The 19,610-nt window shown below is 34.6% G+C and overlaps 1 protein-coding gene across 12 annotated transcripts in view; it reads right to left on the bottom strand.

Annotated features, from left to right (window-relative positions):
* Nucleotides 1-19,610, bottom strand: part of DGKB (diacylglycerol kinase beta) — a 794,581-nt gene that overhangs the window by 333,848 nt on the left and 441,123 nt on the right. For all 12 annotated transcript variants that reach the window (XM_032402009.1, XM_032402007.1, XM_032402005.1 and 9 more), the window contains one exon: nt 4,517-4,581. In XM_032402009.1, the coding sequence (XP_032257900.1) occupies nt 4,517-4,581 (65 nt within the window). The remainder of the gene's footprint in view (nt 1-4,516; nt 4,582-19,610) is intronic.

Here is a 19,610-nt window from a genome sequence, read left to right as displayed (position 1 = left end):
AAAATAAATACAGGTATAAAATTGGCATTTCAAGATCAATAAGAATATTTTATGAGTTATTTTGACCAATAAAAATATTTGCTTCCATAAAATATCGTTTCTTATCATTTATGCAAAATTTGTTTGTCTTTAGCTTAATATCACATGATATGCAACTTACAAAATTACTACAGAGAGAGAGAGAGTGATTTTTTTATACTCAGTCTTCAGTTCAGCATCACCAGGAAAATATTAATAATTGGTTGATAATTACATATTGTTGACCTATAAAGTTGATGATAACAAGTGCTAAACAAATCTACAAAGCTTGTATTATTCATTAGCAAGACATTCACAGTGCTCAGAGATTTATACAGCAGTATTTTTACTTGTTTATTAATATTGCTGGGGTCTTTGGAAATGAAGTACATGAACACTGTAGTGAAAAACTAAAAGGCATTATTAGTACCTGAAAAAATAGTTATTTAGAATGAAGACTCATTCTAGACATATTTCAACTTTATTTTTTCTATTACACATTTGGCACTATAAAAAGGGTAAACTATAAAAGTAGTTAGGTATTTAAAAGACAAATATACCACTCAATAATAAATAAATAATAATAAATAATTTAGTAAATAAATTTAGCAAATATCTACAAAGTGCTCATTATGTTCCATGCCATGTATAGATAACTAAAGTCCCAGAAAGAGTCTCATTCTATGATCTCACCAAGCCTATTGTCAGGGGGGAAAAAAAAGAGAGAGAATCACTCCACAGAATGAATGTGATTTTTAAAGGCAAAGGCAAATTTTCTAAATTCATGTCTGCTCTTAATTTCTTGGGTGATTTGGAGAGCCTAGCTTCTTTTTTATATCAGGGCTTATTAATGTAGTGATGAAGCATATGTCTGGTATACCAATTTGTCAGTTTGGTTTCTTCCTTCACACACGTGCAGGGTAAGGCCCTCGGACGTATCTGGTACCACTACACAGATTATGAGTTAAACTGCTTTATTTAAATTCACACACCAATTTCACTTTTCCAGTTGTAGATTTCTTCATAAAAAGCAGAAAGTAGAACAGGAATGGAGTATATTCCTCTGAAAAGGAGACTAAGAAAACGGTCTTTGTTTCATTCAGGGGGTTTGAGACCAGATACTTTTAAATAAGTACTTACTTGTGGACTTAGTGAATTAGTATCTTTGTGGAGTACTGTGGGCCATCAGTGTTTGCTAGCAAATGGTATCAAGTATTGTTTATTAAAAACTTGAATTAGTTCTTTGAAGACAAGCTATAACTACAATATTAATAAATCTTTGTAAGATCACCAATACTTTCTATAACTAGTTCCATTTTGCATATTACTTGGAAGTCCTTGTTAATGTTGCAAGATTTCACTCATGGATGAATTAAACGGTTTTGTATTTTTTTTCAAAATTATTATAAGCCTTCATAATGATCATTTTAATGGATGCATATTTTATTGTGCCAATATACAATGATTAATATCATTTTTTTTAAGTAAGAGCTTACAATGCTCTACTCTACACTTGATCTTAGCCAAAAAGCTGAGAAGGAATACAATGCTCTACTATCAATAGACCAGGAGAACCAGCAATGTATGTTAATTATAAGGGCCCAAATGTGATTGTTAATAGTTGTTTTTTTTTTTATGTGATTGTTAATAGTAATAGTCAAGTTAATGTTTTAAATACTGATACCATGTAATAAATGGTTTTAAATAATAGTAGCATAAATACTTTAAGGATTATTTGAATCTAAAATAATGAAAAAGATTTTGGTTTGACTCAAGAATATCTTAAAGTTTAGAAAGTTAAACAGCATACTTCCTTTTAACAGTTAACTTAGATTTACATAAAAATTTGGAAAAGAATAAGATATAAACCTCTCAACTAGCACTTTCTTAAGCACCGGAAAAATCATTATCTTTCCCAGTTCTTTCAATTTCTGTCAGAAGAAGCATAGAGAGAACTATATATTTTGGTAATTAATTTCCTTAAGATAATGTTAGAAACATCAGGTTCTTTAAAATATAAATGAATTTCAAGGTGAGCATGCTAGAGGATAATATTAATGGCATATGATTTATTGTGACAAGAGATCTGATCTGAAACACATTAGGAGTATTTAAAAAAATCCATTTGCAAATTCCTCAAAATATGAAAGAGTGCTATGGCTGAACGTGTCTCAAAGTTGAAATCGGAAAATCTGCCCTTTTAAGTATGAAATAGCTTGTGCATAATATGTGGCATGTCTTCCTCATAAAAATTTATTAGAAAATTTTCATATTCTGAATATGTTGCATTATAGTTTAGGGAATTATCTAAATGCTTGTAATTCTCAGTGAAGACAATCTGCAAAAGTACAGATTGAAATGTATATGCCTAACTGACCTGGTAATATATGCAATTTTAGAGCTGTTAACTGAAAAACAGATAATACACTGAGCATCTACTATATACCTGGCATTCTTTGAACTCACAGTAGAAACATGTGAGCTGTGAATCTAAAAGGTGTTTTCTATATTATCACTGTTCCAAATGAAATATTCCTTTTAAACTATGCAAGATTTATTCATCCCTCAAATTTACAAATAAGCTTCAATAGGATGTAGTTTTACACCTTTTAAATACATTAGGATGTACACACACTTTGCTGTACACACTATTTAACCACACATTGGGCAGTAAGGAATGTCATAAATTAGTACTGCAATCAATAATAAAAAATTAAGTATATATATGTGAACAACAGAAGTCTTATTAAGAAGAATTAAAATTATTCTGGAGAACAGATTGCATTAACCTCGGACACTTGAGAGAGGATCATAAATATTGGCATTCTTATATATAGTATGTCAATTTGATTATCACATAAATATATTGATACACTTTCTCTATACTTCTAATTCTCCTTTCTTCCCTCTGCCCTCATCTCTTCTGTTTCTCCCTTTCTCTCTCTCTCTCTGCTAAGTTTGGAACAAAAATGCCTTAGACATTAACAAAGTTTATTTCCCCAGGTATTTCTTAAAGTCTTAATGGGCTTTTAAATTGTGAAACTCCTGGATGGGGGACACTGCATGCCTCATTCTCAAACAACAATTATTTTTTTGTTTGAAATCTATTTTAACATATGAATATCAACATATGAATGCTGCATGGGATAGCATTTGAGTAAGCATAGGCTAGATTTTGTAATATGGTTTTATGTACATTAACAAATATGTTCATTTTCAGGACATTCAAGGTATATTAATATGTGTTGAAATCTACTATAAGGTGAATATGATTTCATTGTTAGATCAATTTATTTTCATATATCTCATGAAACAAAATTAAATCTTGTAAAATGAAAATGTCTATTCTACATGCAAAGAAAACTTACAGGTACAAAATTTTAATGAGATCACTACTAAATTTTATAATACACATGGCACAAAATTCACACAAAAAAAGTATACAGTAAAAATTTAGTCTCCACCTCAACTATTTAGTTCCCTTTTCCAGGAGGAACCAGAGTTAAGAGATTTTGGTGAATTCCTCTAAAGATATGATGTGCCCATGTACATACTCATATGTACATTTCTTCCATTTTCTTTAAACCAAAATTGTACCTGGCTGAACTATGAGAGAAAAGGCAAAACATAATATCATGATTTATGATTTCTAGGGTTGTTAAACTAGCCAAACACAGGGACTATAGAGACTTGGGCTTTGAACATTAATATATAAATCACTCAAATATCTGCATAGAAAGACAGATTATGATTTTGTAACTTTGTGAAATGAACATAGTAGAAATGGGTATAATTGAAGCAAAGATGATTCACTTCTTCTGTCTCAATATTTCTAGGGGGTCGAGGGGAAATAGCCCTGTTTCTGTCTAGAAATGGGAAAGATACAAAACCAAACCTTCCCCTATGTCCTTGAATATCCAAAAAAGTCAACATCTACATTTGGAAGGGAAAAATGTGTATTACTATAGTAGCAAAACTAATTCTAATTGTCAAGGCTCTTCTCCTTAAAGAATAAATCTTTAAAATTAGTTTATTTTAGCATTGATAATTCTCTGGTTTATTTTCCATTTGGTTGAGGCCAATACTGGGCAGACAGTACAGAGACGCCAGGGCTTGCCTGATGCCTTTGTAACACACAGTTACTCAGCATTATCAAATCACAGTCCCATGTTTTTCTTTGGGATTTAGGATGATCAGCCCTCATACCCCTAGCCATGCAAAGACTTCCCATGTATCTTATTATTTTCACCTTATATACTTGAAATTCTTCTTTTCAACATGAGAATGGACTAGAGATCACAATTGCATTCCGCAGTGTAGTTTCGTTAAAACCAGAGGAAAAATTAAATTCATTTACACTTTTGTCCCAATATTTACACACACCCCTAATGTTATTCAGCCATTATATGTAAAATGTTTTATACCATATAGTGATCCTTTTCATGACATAATTCATCAACAGCAACCACAATTATAATTTTATCATTTGTTACCTTACCTACTGTTGAATTTTTCTGGGTGTTTTTCTCTCATGATGTGGAATCTGTGTGCAATGGAAGCATCCTAAGGAGAGAAACAGAAAAGTAAAATGAGGCAGTTTATGATCCTACTATCTTGTGGAAATAAAGATTAAAAGACAAAAATTAACTAATAATATTTTTAAAGTAACTCTTTCTTAACACTATCACTGCCCAGAAGATATTCTGAAATTAGGCAAAAATGAGTAATCTACACAAATTCAGTGTAAGTGTGATTTACGTCATCATTTCACCACTGGTTACTTGTCATATTGACTTCTAGGAACTGATTTCTATTTAATTTATGTATCTCCTTTACTACCTGATTTTGGCCTCATGATCAAAGTATGTTTAAGAGAGTGTCTATGAACATAAATGTTAAAAGTAGTTGAAAATATTGTTACACGTAGCTGGAAGAATGGCCTAAGCAGAGGAGTAATCAGGTGGAGTACTTTCTAGTCCTGTGAGATTAATTATGAGTAAAAAGATAGTGTGAGGGTGCATATATAAAAAAGTTAAGTATAATACAGGACTTCAAAGTTTGCTAAGAGTGTCTTGAATGTGTAATTATTAACTGTTCACAAGCAACTTTCTGACATATCTTATCTTGCTTAATGGAGAAAAAAAGCAACAAAGAGAAAAAAAATTATTTCTGGAAAATTGATGACAAGTGTAACTAGGCTCTGAGACTCCAAATGCACCAGTTATGAACCCTAATGGATTTCTTTCTTTTAAGAAATCCACTCAGAGTTTCTATGAGACAGAATCACACTGAGCATGGGAGACTGGTGGAATATTGTGATTCAAGCTTTTCAAACATAGACTGTCCTTGCTGACTTTAAACAGTTGCCCTTGTTATATTCCAAGCAAGAATATATTTTCCCATTCTTCATCTACACATGATTAATCACGCCACAATGAGAAACTAATATATTTACCAGTCATCTCAGTAGAAACAGGGCTATTGTTGCGATTAACTGTTAATTTTGTTTCATAGTGCAGATAAAAAAAAAAAACAAAAAAAAACCAAACACAAAGGAAATAAAGAAGTTGTGTATTTGAGAGAATCTAGAAAACACTAATCAAGGATTAAAAGTCTAATGAATGAAATGAAAAGGCTAATGTGCTTACTCATGCATAACAAAGCATGAGGCACAACAAGAGAGGGACCAATGCCCACTGCAGATGGCAGACTGAGTTGCTTTCCCTACAAGATAAAGCTGTAATAGCACTGCAATTTTTCCCGTACATTTTATCCTCTAAAAATCATTAAGTAATTGAATTAATCCACAAGAGAAAAGGACACAAAGATACAGACAGGTGTACATAGAAACACTTATTAAAAAGTTACCAAAAAAACCCTGTATGGTTTGATATTCTATCTTTGTTATATATACATGATCAACTTCCTGGTTTGCTAAGAAGTAGGAATATCAAGATGGTTCACTTTTATTGGTTCAATAGCTCTCAAATCCAGTCACAGAGTTTCTTCCTTTTTTTTTTTAATTCTCACTAATAAGTCATAAATATATTCTATCTTAGAATGTTGTCTTATTGTGGTATGAAATTATAGATAAAAATGTGAGCTGGGCTATTTATGATATATTATGTGCCTTGATCATTAATTTTTTAAAACCATTTATTTTGACTTTATCCCTAATCTGGTTCAAAATCAATTTGTAATACCTTATAATTAAATGCATACATCCAGCAGACCAGTTGAACAAAAAGCAAAGGAATATGATTCAAGACCTAAGAATGGATGGTCAATATTGGTTATCCATAGGGAGACTATCATTAAACTTACTTCCGCTTGAATTATTTGTTCCTGCTAACATAGAGAACTGAGACTTTTAAAAATAGACTGTGTAGATTAATTTGCTTCACAAGCATCTATTTTTGCAATGATCTCTTCCTTTTCAAAGCAACATAAAAAGGACAGAGAGGGGGAAAGAAGAAAGGAGGGAAAAGGGAAAGGAGAAGAAAAGAGAGTATCTGAAGAAGATCATTTAATTAGACTGGACTATAATTGAGTAAACTCCCAGAAATATAGAACACCAAATAGCCAAGGATAAACTGAATGTTAGTTCTATCTCCAAGATACTTGGGCAATGGATTATGTGGTAAAAGAGGGGATAAATAAAAACTAGTGAGGAACACTGGCATGCCTTTTCCATGTGTTGAATGGGTTTCACCACAAAGAGAGAGTTGGCATTGCTAACTACAGGATTGATAAGACACAATGACAGCAGGTGTTCATTTGGATGAGAATTCAGACCAAATTCCCATGGGACCCTGTCCCTTTGGCATAACCCCAAGAGGCTTAAAAGAGAACTGCCAAACACTGTAAACTTATCCAGCAGCCATATTTCAGAGACACTTAGGACTCCCTAATAGGAGACCAAATAAGAAAAAGATAAAATAGTGTCAGGTTTTTACATAAATTTTGCCCTTTCTCTATGTACCACACTCTTAAGGGACAAAAATTAACCAACATAACTTCCATACCCGAGAATGGACAAACTTTAAATTTAGACAGACTTTCACTTCCAAGACTTGTAACTTTGAGGCAATTATTTACTGTAAGTCACAGCTTCCTTATCTTTAATAAAGGTAAATGATACTCCATTACAGTATTTTGGTGAGATTTTTTGAGATTATTTTGTATAGGGAGGTGTTCATATATTTTATAGCCACATCAGAATTTTATTGAAAGTAAAAGGGAATGCTAAAACATGGTTACACTGCATAATTTTGAAATATGTATTTAATGACTCTCAAATTGGTTTTATTATTTCCTGAAATATAAAATACTTTTATTTTAAATTAATTTAAAACAAAATCAGATTTAAGAAATAAAAATAAAATATACCCATCTTTATTAAAGCAAAACAAATTTAAATATCATCTTAATTTTCTAAGCAGCAGAAAGTACTAATTTATATATATATATACACACACACACACACAATATACAAAATATTCATATATCAGAGAATCAGCTTCTTAGCTGTCACTGTTATTTTTCTGATGAGTGATTCTTCTTTTCCTGTAAGGGCTTATTATTTTATTTTTTTAAAAATAAAGTCACTCTAAATCTCCAAATTTGCATTTCAAGTTATTAATTTAAAATTTTTGACTATTTCTGTGGATCATAACTTTTTTTTGGATCATGACATTTTAAATTGAGAAAATACTCTAAAAGTGCTGAGATACTGTACCTATAACAAACTCTACTAAATGTTTCCAGTGGATTTTTTGAGGTATTATTTACATACCATAAAATTCATCAATTTTAAGTGTACCATTCAATGAGTTTGACCAAAGGTATACAATAACTACTTTCACAAACATGATATAGAAAATTTGCACCACCCCAAAAAGTTCCCTAATGCCCTCTGCATTTATTTATTTATTTTTTTTAAAGATTTTATTTATTTATTTGACAGAGAGAGACAGCGAGAGAGGGAACACAAGCAGGGGGAGTGGGAGAGGGAGAAGCAGGCTTCCCACCGAGCAGGGAGCCTGATGCGGGGCTCGATCCCAGGACCCTGGGATCATGACCTGAGCCGAAGGCAGACGCTTAACCAACTGAGCCACCCAGGCGCCCCTGCCCTCTGCATTTATATACTTTTATACTTACACATATCCCCACCACCACCCTCAAAAGACACTGATCTGCTTTCTCTCACCATAGATTTCCTTTCTAAAAATTCCTGTAAATGGAATTTAAAAGTACTATTTTAATGTCAGGCTTTCTTCACTTATTGTAATACTTTTAGGATTCGGCCATTTGTTCCAGTATCAGTGCTTTGTCAGTATTCAGTTGAATAGATATACCACAATATGTTTACTTACTAATTGTTGGCATTTGTCTTTTTATGAATAAAACTGCTATGAACTTCTGAACACAATTCCTTTCATAGACATATGTGATTACATCTTTTGAGTAAATACCTAGGATTGAGACTGCCCAGCTGTATGATAAAGTTTAAATATAACTTTATAAAAAAACTACATTATTTCTCAGAGTAATTGTACCACTTTGCATTTCTACCAGTAATTTTCGAGAGTTCCAGTTACTCCACATCTTTACCAACATTCCACATCCACAACAACCCTTGGCAATTTTTTTAAATTTTATCATTCTGATAAATATGCAGTGGTATCCTTGCTTAGCCTTAACCATTTGAGCCGGCACCATCTGCTTCACTAGAGGAGTCAATTCTGATGAAAATATAAGATACGAAAGTTCTGGTAGAGACTTACTCTACCACAGCCATTCATCGGTGAAGCTCTTATATGTTCTCAGCAATGAGCACTCTCTGGAATCCCACCTCACACAATCATCCTACATATAGCCTAAGGGTTTTAAAGAATTCTTCTTTTTCTATTAAATTTCTGCGAAAAAGATATTCAGAGACTATATGCTTAGAATCTCCCTTGAAGAACTTTATTTAAGCTGTCAAACTGATAATGATCTTTTTCTTTGCTTAAACTAAACTTTAAATAAAAAAATTAAAAATTCAATATATCATAATTGTTTAAATAAATTTTCCTTATTGTTTACAGAAGTTGATTATCTTTTCATATGCTTTTGTCCATATTTATTTTCTGTGGAGTACCTAGTCAAGTCCTTTATCCATTTTGTCTATGCACATTAAAATAATTATTTATATTAATAACCATGACAGTAATTAGTAATAATTAAATATTTACTACTCTTAAGGCTCTATTTTAAGAGCTTTACATGTAGTATTTCATTTAATCTTCACAAATTTTTTTTTTTTAAGATTTTATTTATTTATTTGAGAGAGAGAGAATGAGAGAGAGCACATGAGAGGGGTTAGGATCAGAGGGAGAAGCAGACTTCCTGCCGAGCAGGGAGCCCGATGCGGGACTCGATCCAGGGACTCCAGGATCATTACCTGAGCCAAAGGCAGTCGCTTAACCAACTGAGCCACCCAGGTGCCCCTAATCTTCAGAAAAATTTTATGAGCTATCTACTGTTATCTGCATTTTATGAATGAGAAAACAGGATTATGGATTTTAGAACCCTTCTAGACCATACAGGAAAAAGCTATGGAATTCACAGGTGAATACAGGTAATTGCCTTCAGGTCTTTTATATTTTTTGCTAGCATTGAGAAAGCCATGCAATTGTAAATATTTCCTCCCTTTTTTTTTTTTACTTTTTTTTGTTTACCTTGTAGAGTTTTGAATTTTTATATTTCAGACATATCAACCCTTTTTTGAGTTTTGAGTCATTTTTAGAAACAGCCTTCTTCATAATTAAGCAGGATACTTTTACCTTAAAACTTCATAATTTACACCATATTTTTAGAATCATTTCAGATTTACACATATTATATATATACTAATAGAATTTGTTTAATAATCTACTTTTCCCTCTTTGTTTGAATACAGTTAATTCTATAATAAATTTCCATCTCTATCTCTCTATATGTTACTTCTGAACTACAGCAAACTATTTTAAATATTCTAGTTTTGTACTACATTTTCATATTTGGTTGGGCTAGAATCACCCAAATTGATTCTAATCACTGGAACTTGGTAAAGTTTTTGCAGATGTGATCAAGTTAAAGATTAATATTGCTTGGGACCAATGATTCTTTTCTGCCTTGCACTTTCTTTCTTTTGGAAAAGAAGTGTCTAACTATTCTACTATGCTATTTTGAAAACAGATAACTTGTTTTCTAGTTTCACAGGCCCACAATAGAGAAGAAATTTGCCCAGTATGAATCATATGCTGAGTCTTACCTATAACAGATTTCAACGATTTACACAGTAAGGTTTAGGACTTGGAGCTGATGATATTGATATGGGCCTTTTGACTTGAGTTGATATAATGGACTGAGACATGTGGAGATACTGAAATGAGGTGTAAATATTTTGCATGGGGGACAGAATAAATCTATGAGGGACAACAGGCAGATACTAGTGGGATGAATGGCGACCCCTAAATATATCTGTCCTTAATCCCTGGAACCTGAAAATGTCACCTTATATGGTAAACTTTTTACAAATGTGATTAAAGGGGGTGCCTGGGTGGCTCAGTTGGTTAAGTGACTGTCTTCGGCTCAGGTCATGATCCTGGAGTCCCTGGATCGAGTCCCGCATCGGGCTCCCTGCTCAGCAGGGAGTCTGCTTCTCCCTCTGACCCGCCTCCCTCATGTGCTCTCTCTCCCTCTCATTCTCTCTGTCTCAAATAAATAAATAAAATCTTTAAAAAAAACAAAAAACAAAAAAAAGCAAATGTGATTAAAGATCTTGAAATGAGGAGATTATCCTGAATTATTTAAATAAGACCTAAATGCCTTTACAAGTGTCCTTATCAGAGAGAGACACAGGGAAATTTGACAGACAGAAGAAGAGGAGGCAATGTGACCATACAGGTAGAGATTTCAGTGATGCAGCCAGACATGAGGCAAGGCTGACAGCCACCAGAAGCCAGAAGTGGCAAAGAACAGATGCCCCCTTAAAGCCTTTCCAGGACCATGAACCTGTTGACACCATGATTTCTGCCTAGGGAAATGAAATTTGGACTTCCAGACGCTTGCACTGTGAGAGAATACACTTCTGTTGTTTTAAGCCACCAAGTCTGTGGTAGTTTGTTACAGCAAGCACGGGAAATTTATACATCATTTATCCTTATAGCTTGTTTCAGGAAAGCATTATCTTAATTTTGTCTGAATCCTTATTTTATTCTCTCAATTCCAATTGCATTATTTTTTTGCATTTAACATGATGTTCAGAATCTGTAATTTAACAAAAAAGAATATAAGATGAAAATAGGCATCACAAATTCTATATGTCAACTACATAAAGTGGGCATGAAACAAACAGCAAAACCGTAGAAAGGTAGAGCTTCTTGCCTTTACAGGAAAGACTTAATTCAACCCCAGATACTCCTGCTTGAGTATCTATTTAACATGGCATTGGAGGTCTTTAGAAATACAACAGATAAAAAAGAGATATATGTATTATAAAGAAAGAGAAAAACTATCCTTATTTATAGGTGACATAATATTCTATATAGAAAATCCAAAGGAATCAAATGAAATCCACATAACTTAAGGGTTTAAGGAGCTGTCCAGATATACAAAGAGTGTATAAAATTAGTAGAATTAAACACATTGAAACAAAGTAATAGAAAATTATCCCATTCACAGTAACAATAACAAGTACCAGGGGAAAGTACTACCAGTGTGAGTCCTACAGAAGAACATGATAATTACTGAAAGACACAGATGCATACTATTCTGAGTTGCAATGATTTATGGAGTTGGAGTTAGAGGATATGAGGAGTGGTACAGTATCTTCTGAACTTGAGCATCAGTGGAAGCACATGGCCTTTTCTCTATTACACGGCATTTACTATCTCTTGGAATTGGTTTTTGAGGGGTGTGTGTGTGTGTGTGTGTGTGTGTGTGTGAATCCCCAGGAACTCAGAGGCATCGAGTTGCACATCTGCGACTTATCCTGCTGTGAAAACTTCAGATGCAACCCATTGTGGACTTCTGTTAGCTAGCTTTTGATTATACGCCTGGGACAACCAGGGCATTTTTCTAGAATTAAAAATTTAGACTTAGAGAAATACATTACTGAGAGCAAGATGACAGGTGTTCGTCATTTAGAGCCAGTCCCTGAGGTAGGATATGAGATTTGCTGAATGGTAGACGCAGGCTCAAAAGCAGAGCTTTCATGAGGAGACTTTTGCAAAGTCTTCACTGGCTTCATTGCGAGCAGACTTCTCATGAATTTTTTAAATTAAGAGAAATTTCTTTAAATTACCTTCTCTTGGATGACGGCAAAAATTATAATTAAGTTTTAGTTTAAATTACTGCTCTCAAATTTTATAATTCTCTTTTGTTTTGTTTTGTTCCCAAGTATTCGGTCAAATTGGAGAAAGCCATGCCACTCACTCTGTGTGTCCATGTTCTATTTGGAAGCGAGACTTGGGGTTATATGTGAGATGAAGCCTGTCCCCATATCAGCATCTTCCCACTCTCTTTTCCATTTATCAAGAGACCCTTAGGAAGGTGGTAGCTTTACACTGAGAGAAGCTGCATCATCAGTGTCCCATAAAAAACAGATGATATACTAGGGGCTCCTGGGTGGCTCAGTCGGTTAAGCGTCTGCCTTCGGCTCAGAGAGAGAGAATCCCAATCCCCTCACATGGCGCTCGATCTGATGATCCTGAGATCATGACCTGAGCCAAAATCAGGAGTCAGGCGCTTAACCATCTGAGCCACCCAGGCACCCCAGTATACACTTTATTCTTAATGCATACATCTAAACTTACAGGGTGCTTTTAGGTAATGATGGCAACTTTGGTTTCATTTTTTGAAATAATAACACAAATTATTCCAGGTGTTTTGCTTTTTAAAATGATAAAGTTTAGTATTTATTTCCAGGTATCATGTAATAACTATTTTATTTAATTAAGCATTTTACTTTATTTTTTTTAGATTTTATTTATTTATTTGACAGAGAGAGAGAGACAGCGAGAAAGGGGACACAAGCAGGGGGTGTGGGAGAGGGAGAAGCAGGCTCCCCGCTGAGCAGGGAGCCCGATGTGGAGCTCCGTCCCAGGACCCCAGGATCATGACCTGAGCAGAAGGCAGACGCTTAACCGACTGAACCACGCAGGCGTCCCTAATTAAACATTTTAAATGCATATTTTATATACACATATACACTTGTATATTATAGTTAATTGATATTTTCGTTGATATAACAATAGCCACCCTGTCAATTCTTTTGCATATATTTGGTGCTTATGCTTCTTAGACTTGTATATTTTTACATATAGGTTTTTATTCTGCTATGAGTATTGAACCTTAAGGACTGTAATTCCTCTATTCTGGATTGCTTCTGTTTGCTTATCTAGATCCTCTCTCTACCCTTCTCCATTGTGCTCTCTGACTGGGCAGTGTCCTGTATAGCTATCAGATTCCTCTTGTCCTTTTGCTTCTAATTGTCCTTGCCAGTTGAGAGCCCCAGCTAGAGATGGGAAGGAGACATGTGAGTTAGGGTAATTAAATCCCTGGCTCCCTCAGTGAAAAGTCAGTTGCCACTGGATGTCTTTTTCTCTCAGGGCTGTCTTCTATATGTCACTCTATCCTTCTGGGTCTAGTAACTATCTTGTCATATGGTCTGGAAGGACTTAGTTGTGGTAACAGCTTCCATTTACTTATCCCAGTATTCTGCATGACCCTTTCAGCTTCCCAAAGACTTTTTGAGAGTCATTTAACAAGAATAAACTTCTTTCCATTTGGAATAATGCACTTCCTCAGATTAGAGTATATCATCTGTTTTTTTGTTTTGTTTTTTTAAGAATCTATTCATTTATTTGAGACAGAGTGAGAACTAGAGAGAGAGAGAGAGAGCACACACAGAGGGAGAGGGAGAGAGAGAAGTAGACTCCCCACCAAGCAGGGAGCCTCATGCGGGGCTCCATCCCAGGACCCTGAGATCATGACCTCAGCTGAAGGCAGACGCTTAACCGACTGAGCCACCCAGGCGCCCCTAGTATATCATCAGTTTTTTATAGGACACTGATGATGCAGCTTCTCTCCGTGTAAAGCTACCACCTTCCTAAGGGTCTCTTGATAAATGACCACCCAACCCTGGCATGCAATCACTCCCTCTCTCTTAATTAATGAAGTGTATACACAGAAACTTTTCCGGCTTTATCAAAGAGTGATGCGTCCCATATAAATATATTTCCACTGTATGTTACACACCAAACTTTTAAATGTAACTAATTTGGGCTAAAAACTATTTTATTATATCTATAGATGTAACTTAGTTAAGCTTAATGGATCAATCCCTTGTCTCAATAAAACTGATACACAGCAGCACCTTTAAGCTACTCTTAATGGCTTGGGCTATCCTGTTAGGTTTCACAGACTTGTACAACGACACACCATGGCCCTCAGTGTGAGAAGGGCTGTTCGCGCTACCGTGAATCACTTCAAACTGTTGTGTTGTGCTTTTTAGTGTTCTTAAGATTTTTTTTTTATTCCTTTCTTCTTGCATCATATCAAACGCTTAACTTTCACTTCTTGCTATAAAGAACACACCTTTCATGCTAAGGAAACTTAGCAGTTTCCTCCTGTTTCACTGATCTCAATTTTCATATTTTGAAAAGAAATGGAGCATTAGAATCTAAAAACTAGAATTGACCATAAATATTGCTCATAGCCTAGACAAGCAAAGTGGATTAAACAAAACCAATACAGGTATGGAATATGGCCAAGAAGCACAAAAGAGGCTGAAATAGTCTATGGGTTCTCCTACAAGTGAATTTCAGAAATTTTGCACATGAACTTTTGAGATAATCTTTATAAGCTAAACATTGTATTATACATAATTCCTAGACGGCCATTTTACTCCAAAAGCAAAAGCTAGTAGGACAATTATCTTTGATAAATAAATATTATTGGGATGTAAATATTGTATTTGCATCTCCTATAAAATTTTTTAAAAATTGTAAGAGATTATGGCAAGAGTGAAAAGAAATGTACAAATGATTAGTTTGAGTTTCAATTCTGAAACAGAAAACCCATACTTAAAATTACATAGTAAAATGAGAAGATTCTACTTACATTTTAATAATCTCATTAAAAATTCCTGTTGTTTAAATATATTTTATACAGGAGAGATCATGAAACCAAGCAAACTAGTTCAAGTCATAAGGAAAAAATATCTGACCTCGGAGAATCTAAAGAGACATGCCAAGAAGAGAACCTAAATCATAAATCTCACTCTTGCTCTATAAAATATAACATTTGGGATTAGAACTATCAGAAAACTTCTAGAACAGTTTCTTCACCTTATCCTTAAGCTTCATGAACAAACATCAAAAGAATAAACTTAGTATACATATACTATTATCACAACTATATAATTTCTATGATCAAAATGTTCCTTTAAATACAAATTTTTTTTACTAAACAAATTCTAACTTATTTTTATTGGATTAGAAAGACTACATTCCTCTCAAAGTGCTTCTTTTGATTAAAAATTCCTAGATTTGGAGGCCTAGAAATCTCAAATGAAGCAAACCATATAGACTACATAATTAGTGAATGAAGTGTAATTCAAATAAATTGCTTTATAATTTTAGTTTTATTCCTAATGTGGAACAATCTAAGAAGATCTTAATTACATGAAAATCCATGAAAGCCAAATTTATAACCGATTTAGTAACAGTAAATCATTAGATCAGGAACTCCCTCTCTAAAAAGCCTAAGGCCAAAACTAAAGAAAGACGTGTGCAGTAATATAGACAAATTGGTGCCTAAGTAGCAAAGCTAATATTTATTTTTTTTATTATTATGTTATGTTAATCACCATACATTACATCATTAGTTTTTGATGTAGTGTTCCATGATTCATTGTTTGCGTATAACACCCAGTACTCCATGCAGAACATGCCCTCTTTAATACTCATCACCAGGCTAACCCTTCCCCCCAACCCCCTCCCCTCTAGAACCCTCAGTTTGTTTTTCAGAGTCCATCATCTCTCATGGTTCATCTCCCCCTCCGATTTCCCCCCTTCATTCTTCCCCTCCTGCTATCTTCTTCTTCTTCTTCTTTTTTTAACATACAATGTATTATTTGTTTCAGAGATACCGATCTGTGATTCAACAGTCTTGCATAATTCACCATGCTCACCATAGCACATACCCTCCCCAATGTCTATCACTCAGCCACCCCATCCCTGCCACCCCCCTCCACTCCAGCAACCCTCAGTTTGTTTCCTGAGATTAAGAATTCCTCATATCAGTGAGGTTGTATGATACATGTCTTTCTCTGACTGACTTACTTTGCTCAGCATAATACCCTCCAGTTCCATCCACGTTGTTGCAAATGTGGTATATACAATGGAATATTATGCAGCCGTCAAAAGGAATGAAATCTTTCCAAAGCTAATATTTAAATCAACATTATTATTTTAAAAGACTGCACAATAAAATTTAAGATTTTCAAATTTCACAGTTTTGGTGAGGCAGTGATTAAATTAGCCTATAGTAAAACTCTCCACATAGTAAAACTCAACTCAAACCACAACATAAAGCTGAAATTCTGGAGAGACACTAGTGTTACGGCATAGTCCTGGAAAGGGAAACCAGACATTCCTCTTCAGAGGGTACAGAGGGAATCAAACCCATACGAAAATGACCTGCTTTGGGTCTACAGAAGACATCAGCCAGTATGTAAAGATACTCTTCCCATGCCTAACAAGAGAGAAGTCTATACCTTTCTCACATGTAAAGTCTAGGATAGGCCCGAAGTCAATGAAAACAGGCCAAGGCCCCCGGGAATGAGGAACTGGAATGCTACACATGATATTAAGGCATTAAGGACATAAAACAGTGTCCAATTTACCCAAACAAGAAAGAAAGTGGCTTGCTCCTCGCCAGGGAGCACAGTAATTAAAAGCACATGCTCTACAATCTCTACGATCTGACAAATAGTTCCTATACTCACGCCATCACTACACTGATGTTTCTTCACCTGAAAATGGAAACAGCCCATATCTCCCTCATCAGGTTAATACTAAGACCATTTATCAAGGATCATTTTTGTAAGGAGTTTTACCCCTTGGCGCAAAGCCTGACAGTAAACAAAACAAGAAAGGTATTATATTCCATTGCTCAGGTACTGGGCAAATAAAAACTACTAGTCTAAGAGAAGAAGAAACAAATTGATGGCACCTTAACAAAGAACTGATCTGCTTCCTTATGTATCACCTGACTAGAAAATATTTACAAAAAAAACTTTGCAAAGATGACCAAATGCCTAGACTATTTCACAAATTCTGCTAGTGTCCACTGAATATTGAATAACGTGTTGGTTGTTAAAATTTTTTTAATCTCTCCACAGTAGAATTCTTATAATTTGCATTCTTCTTTCCCAATTTGGGAAAAAATTAACAAGTATATGACCTTAAATACTGAAGTATTTTTTCACAGTAAACTAGATCCTTAGCTCTGTTTTAGTTTCTAGAAACCTTGGGTATTTTGTTGATTATCTATTATCTTCAATAATCAAGATATCTTTTTCAGTTAAAACATAAAGTTTGAATCCATCAACTACATTTCTGTCTGAGGTTGACTTGGTCATTACAGTACTCATTCAATCTGATACAACCTGCAAATGTATTCACTGCTTTGATGTAATTTCAGCACATGTGCAAAGAAAGTCTTGTCTTTGAATACCCAGGGGGTTGAAATGTGAATAGCATTTTCCATAATACCTGAAAAGGCATATTTCTTGCATTTGCAAAATAAAGTTGACACCTGCTGTGTGACTGCCAGTCATTAAACTGGGTTGGCAATGACCGAGGTGGTATGACAGCCACGAGTAAACTGAATAAAATGGGGTGAAGGAAGAGTGGTGAAACAAGTGGGCATGGGGGCTGAGGTAGAGCAGAGTGGGGAGAGAACTGAGACTGAAGAAAACAGAAGTTCTATTTACTCTCTGTAAGTAGAAATGGGAGTAGGTCTCAAAGGTGAGGGTGAAGAGAAGCCTGCATATGTGAGACAAGGGTGGGACGGAAGGCAGAGACTGGAATACCACATTGGGGCAGGGAGATGGACAGTTTATTAGAACCCAAAACAATTTGTATGGAAAAAGTATAAAAATAAGGATCTCTATAGAATATTCATAAAGCCAAATTACAGTAGGATGATCACTGGTATTAAGGATAAGGTGCAATTATATCATCTTTATCCCATTTAAATCTATAAGGTAAGTACTACTGTAGAGAAAAAAATGGAAGGTTCATTGGTTTATATAACTCTACATAACTCATCAAGTTGGAGTAGCCAAACATAAACCAGAACATATGTGTCTATACATAAATAGTTTATAGTCCTATAGTCTATTGCTTTAAAGGCCATATTTAAAAATTCCTTCAAAAATAACTCTAGCTTTATTACAGGAATGGTTTCCAACTAGGACTATACATCCTTTGTGTCTGAACAACAATTGATACTACTGGTTTGGTTGATTTCAATAAGATATCTCAGGGTGATACCACATGATCTATTTATTTGCTTCATCTTAGGGGGAAAATCACTGAGGAATATCACACCACAGCATTCTCCACACTGCATTCCCCTGTTCCTTCTCCCACTTCTATCCCTCCACCTTCTCCTCCTATCTGTCTGTCCTCATTCTTTGTCCTCCTAAATACACACATAGGAAAGTCCCTTAGGAAGAGTTCATCATGTTTTTAGAAAATATTTCTTTCCTAGAACTGTATACCTACAAAAGGCATTTACAGGGTAAAACTGGGCTGTGGCAGGTGCTGCTTGTTACCTTCCAATACCTATTTCCTTCCTCTTTCCAACCAAAAGAACTCTTACTTCATCTGGGCTGCCATGTACCAAGCTAATCAACAAGCAAACAACCAAGCAACCAAACCCTAAATCCCCCAGGGTTCTTTTGTAGCTAGGAAAGGTGATCTAGATAAAATTCCTTTCCACCTTCGACCCCCATCATCACTACCATACTCACAAGCATATGGATATAATACCTAAAAGGTATAGCAGATAACTTGAAAAAATAAGAATAAAAGCTATTGCTGAGAACTGATGGAGGCCAAAAAAAAAAAAAAAAAAAAAGAAATGTGCAGTCCTATCAAACATCTTGATGGCCAAGACGACTTCCTCCAGATGAAGAAAGCTCAGACAAGAAGCACCTGACTTGTAACTTGGTTATTGTTCGTTCAGCCAAACCCAATCTTCACTGAAACATAGGTGATCACCTCCTTAGCATCTCATTTCTCTGAAAACATTAAGATACAGAGTCTGCGAATTCTGTAATGGTGTTTTCTGAGAAATATTCTACTCGATTACTTTTCTTCATGGTTAAAACTACAAAACTTTGTATTTTTGTAGAGAGCTCTGTGATTTCTAAAGGGTTTTCTTGCAAATTATATATGTTGACCTCGTTACTATTGCTAAATTATATATCTGACCTTTTTTGACAGAAACAGGGCAGATATAATATCTTTATTTTAAGGGAAAAAAAAGTC

The sequence above is a fragment of the Phoca vitulina genome, unplaced genomic scaffold (assembly GCF_004348235.1).
Source record: "Phoca vitulina isolate PV1807 unplaced genomic scaffold, GSC_HSeal_1.0 scaffold4, whole genome shotgun sequence".
Classification (NCBI taxonomy): domain Eukaryota; kingdom Metazoa; phylum Chordata; class Mammalia; order Carnivora; family Phocidae; genus Phoca; species Phoca vitulina.
Note: the sequence above shows the minus strand (reverse complement) of the source record. Positions and strands in the feature narration are given on the sequence as shown.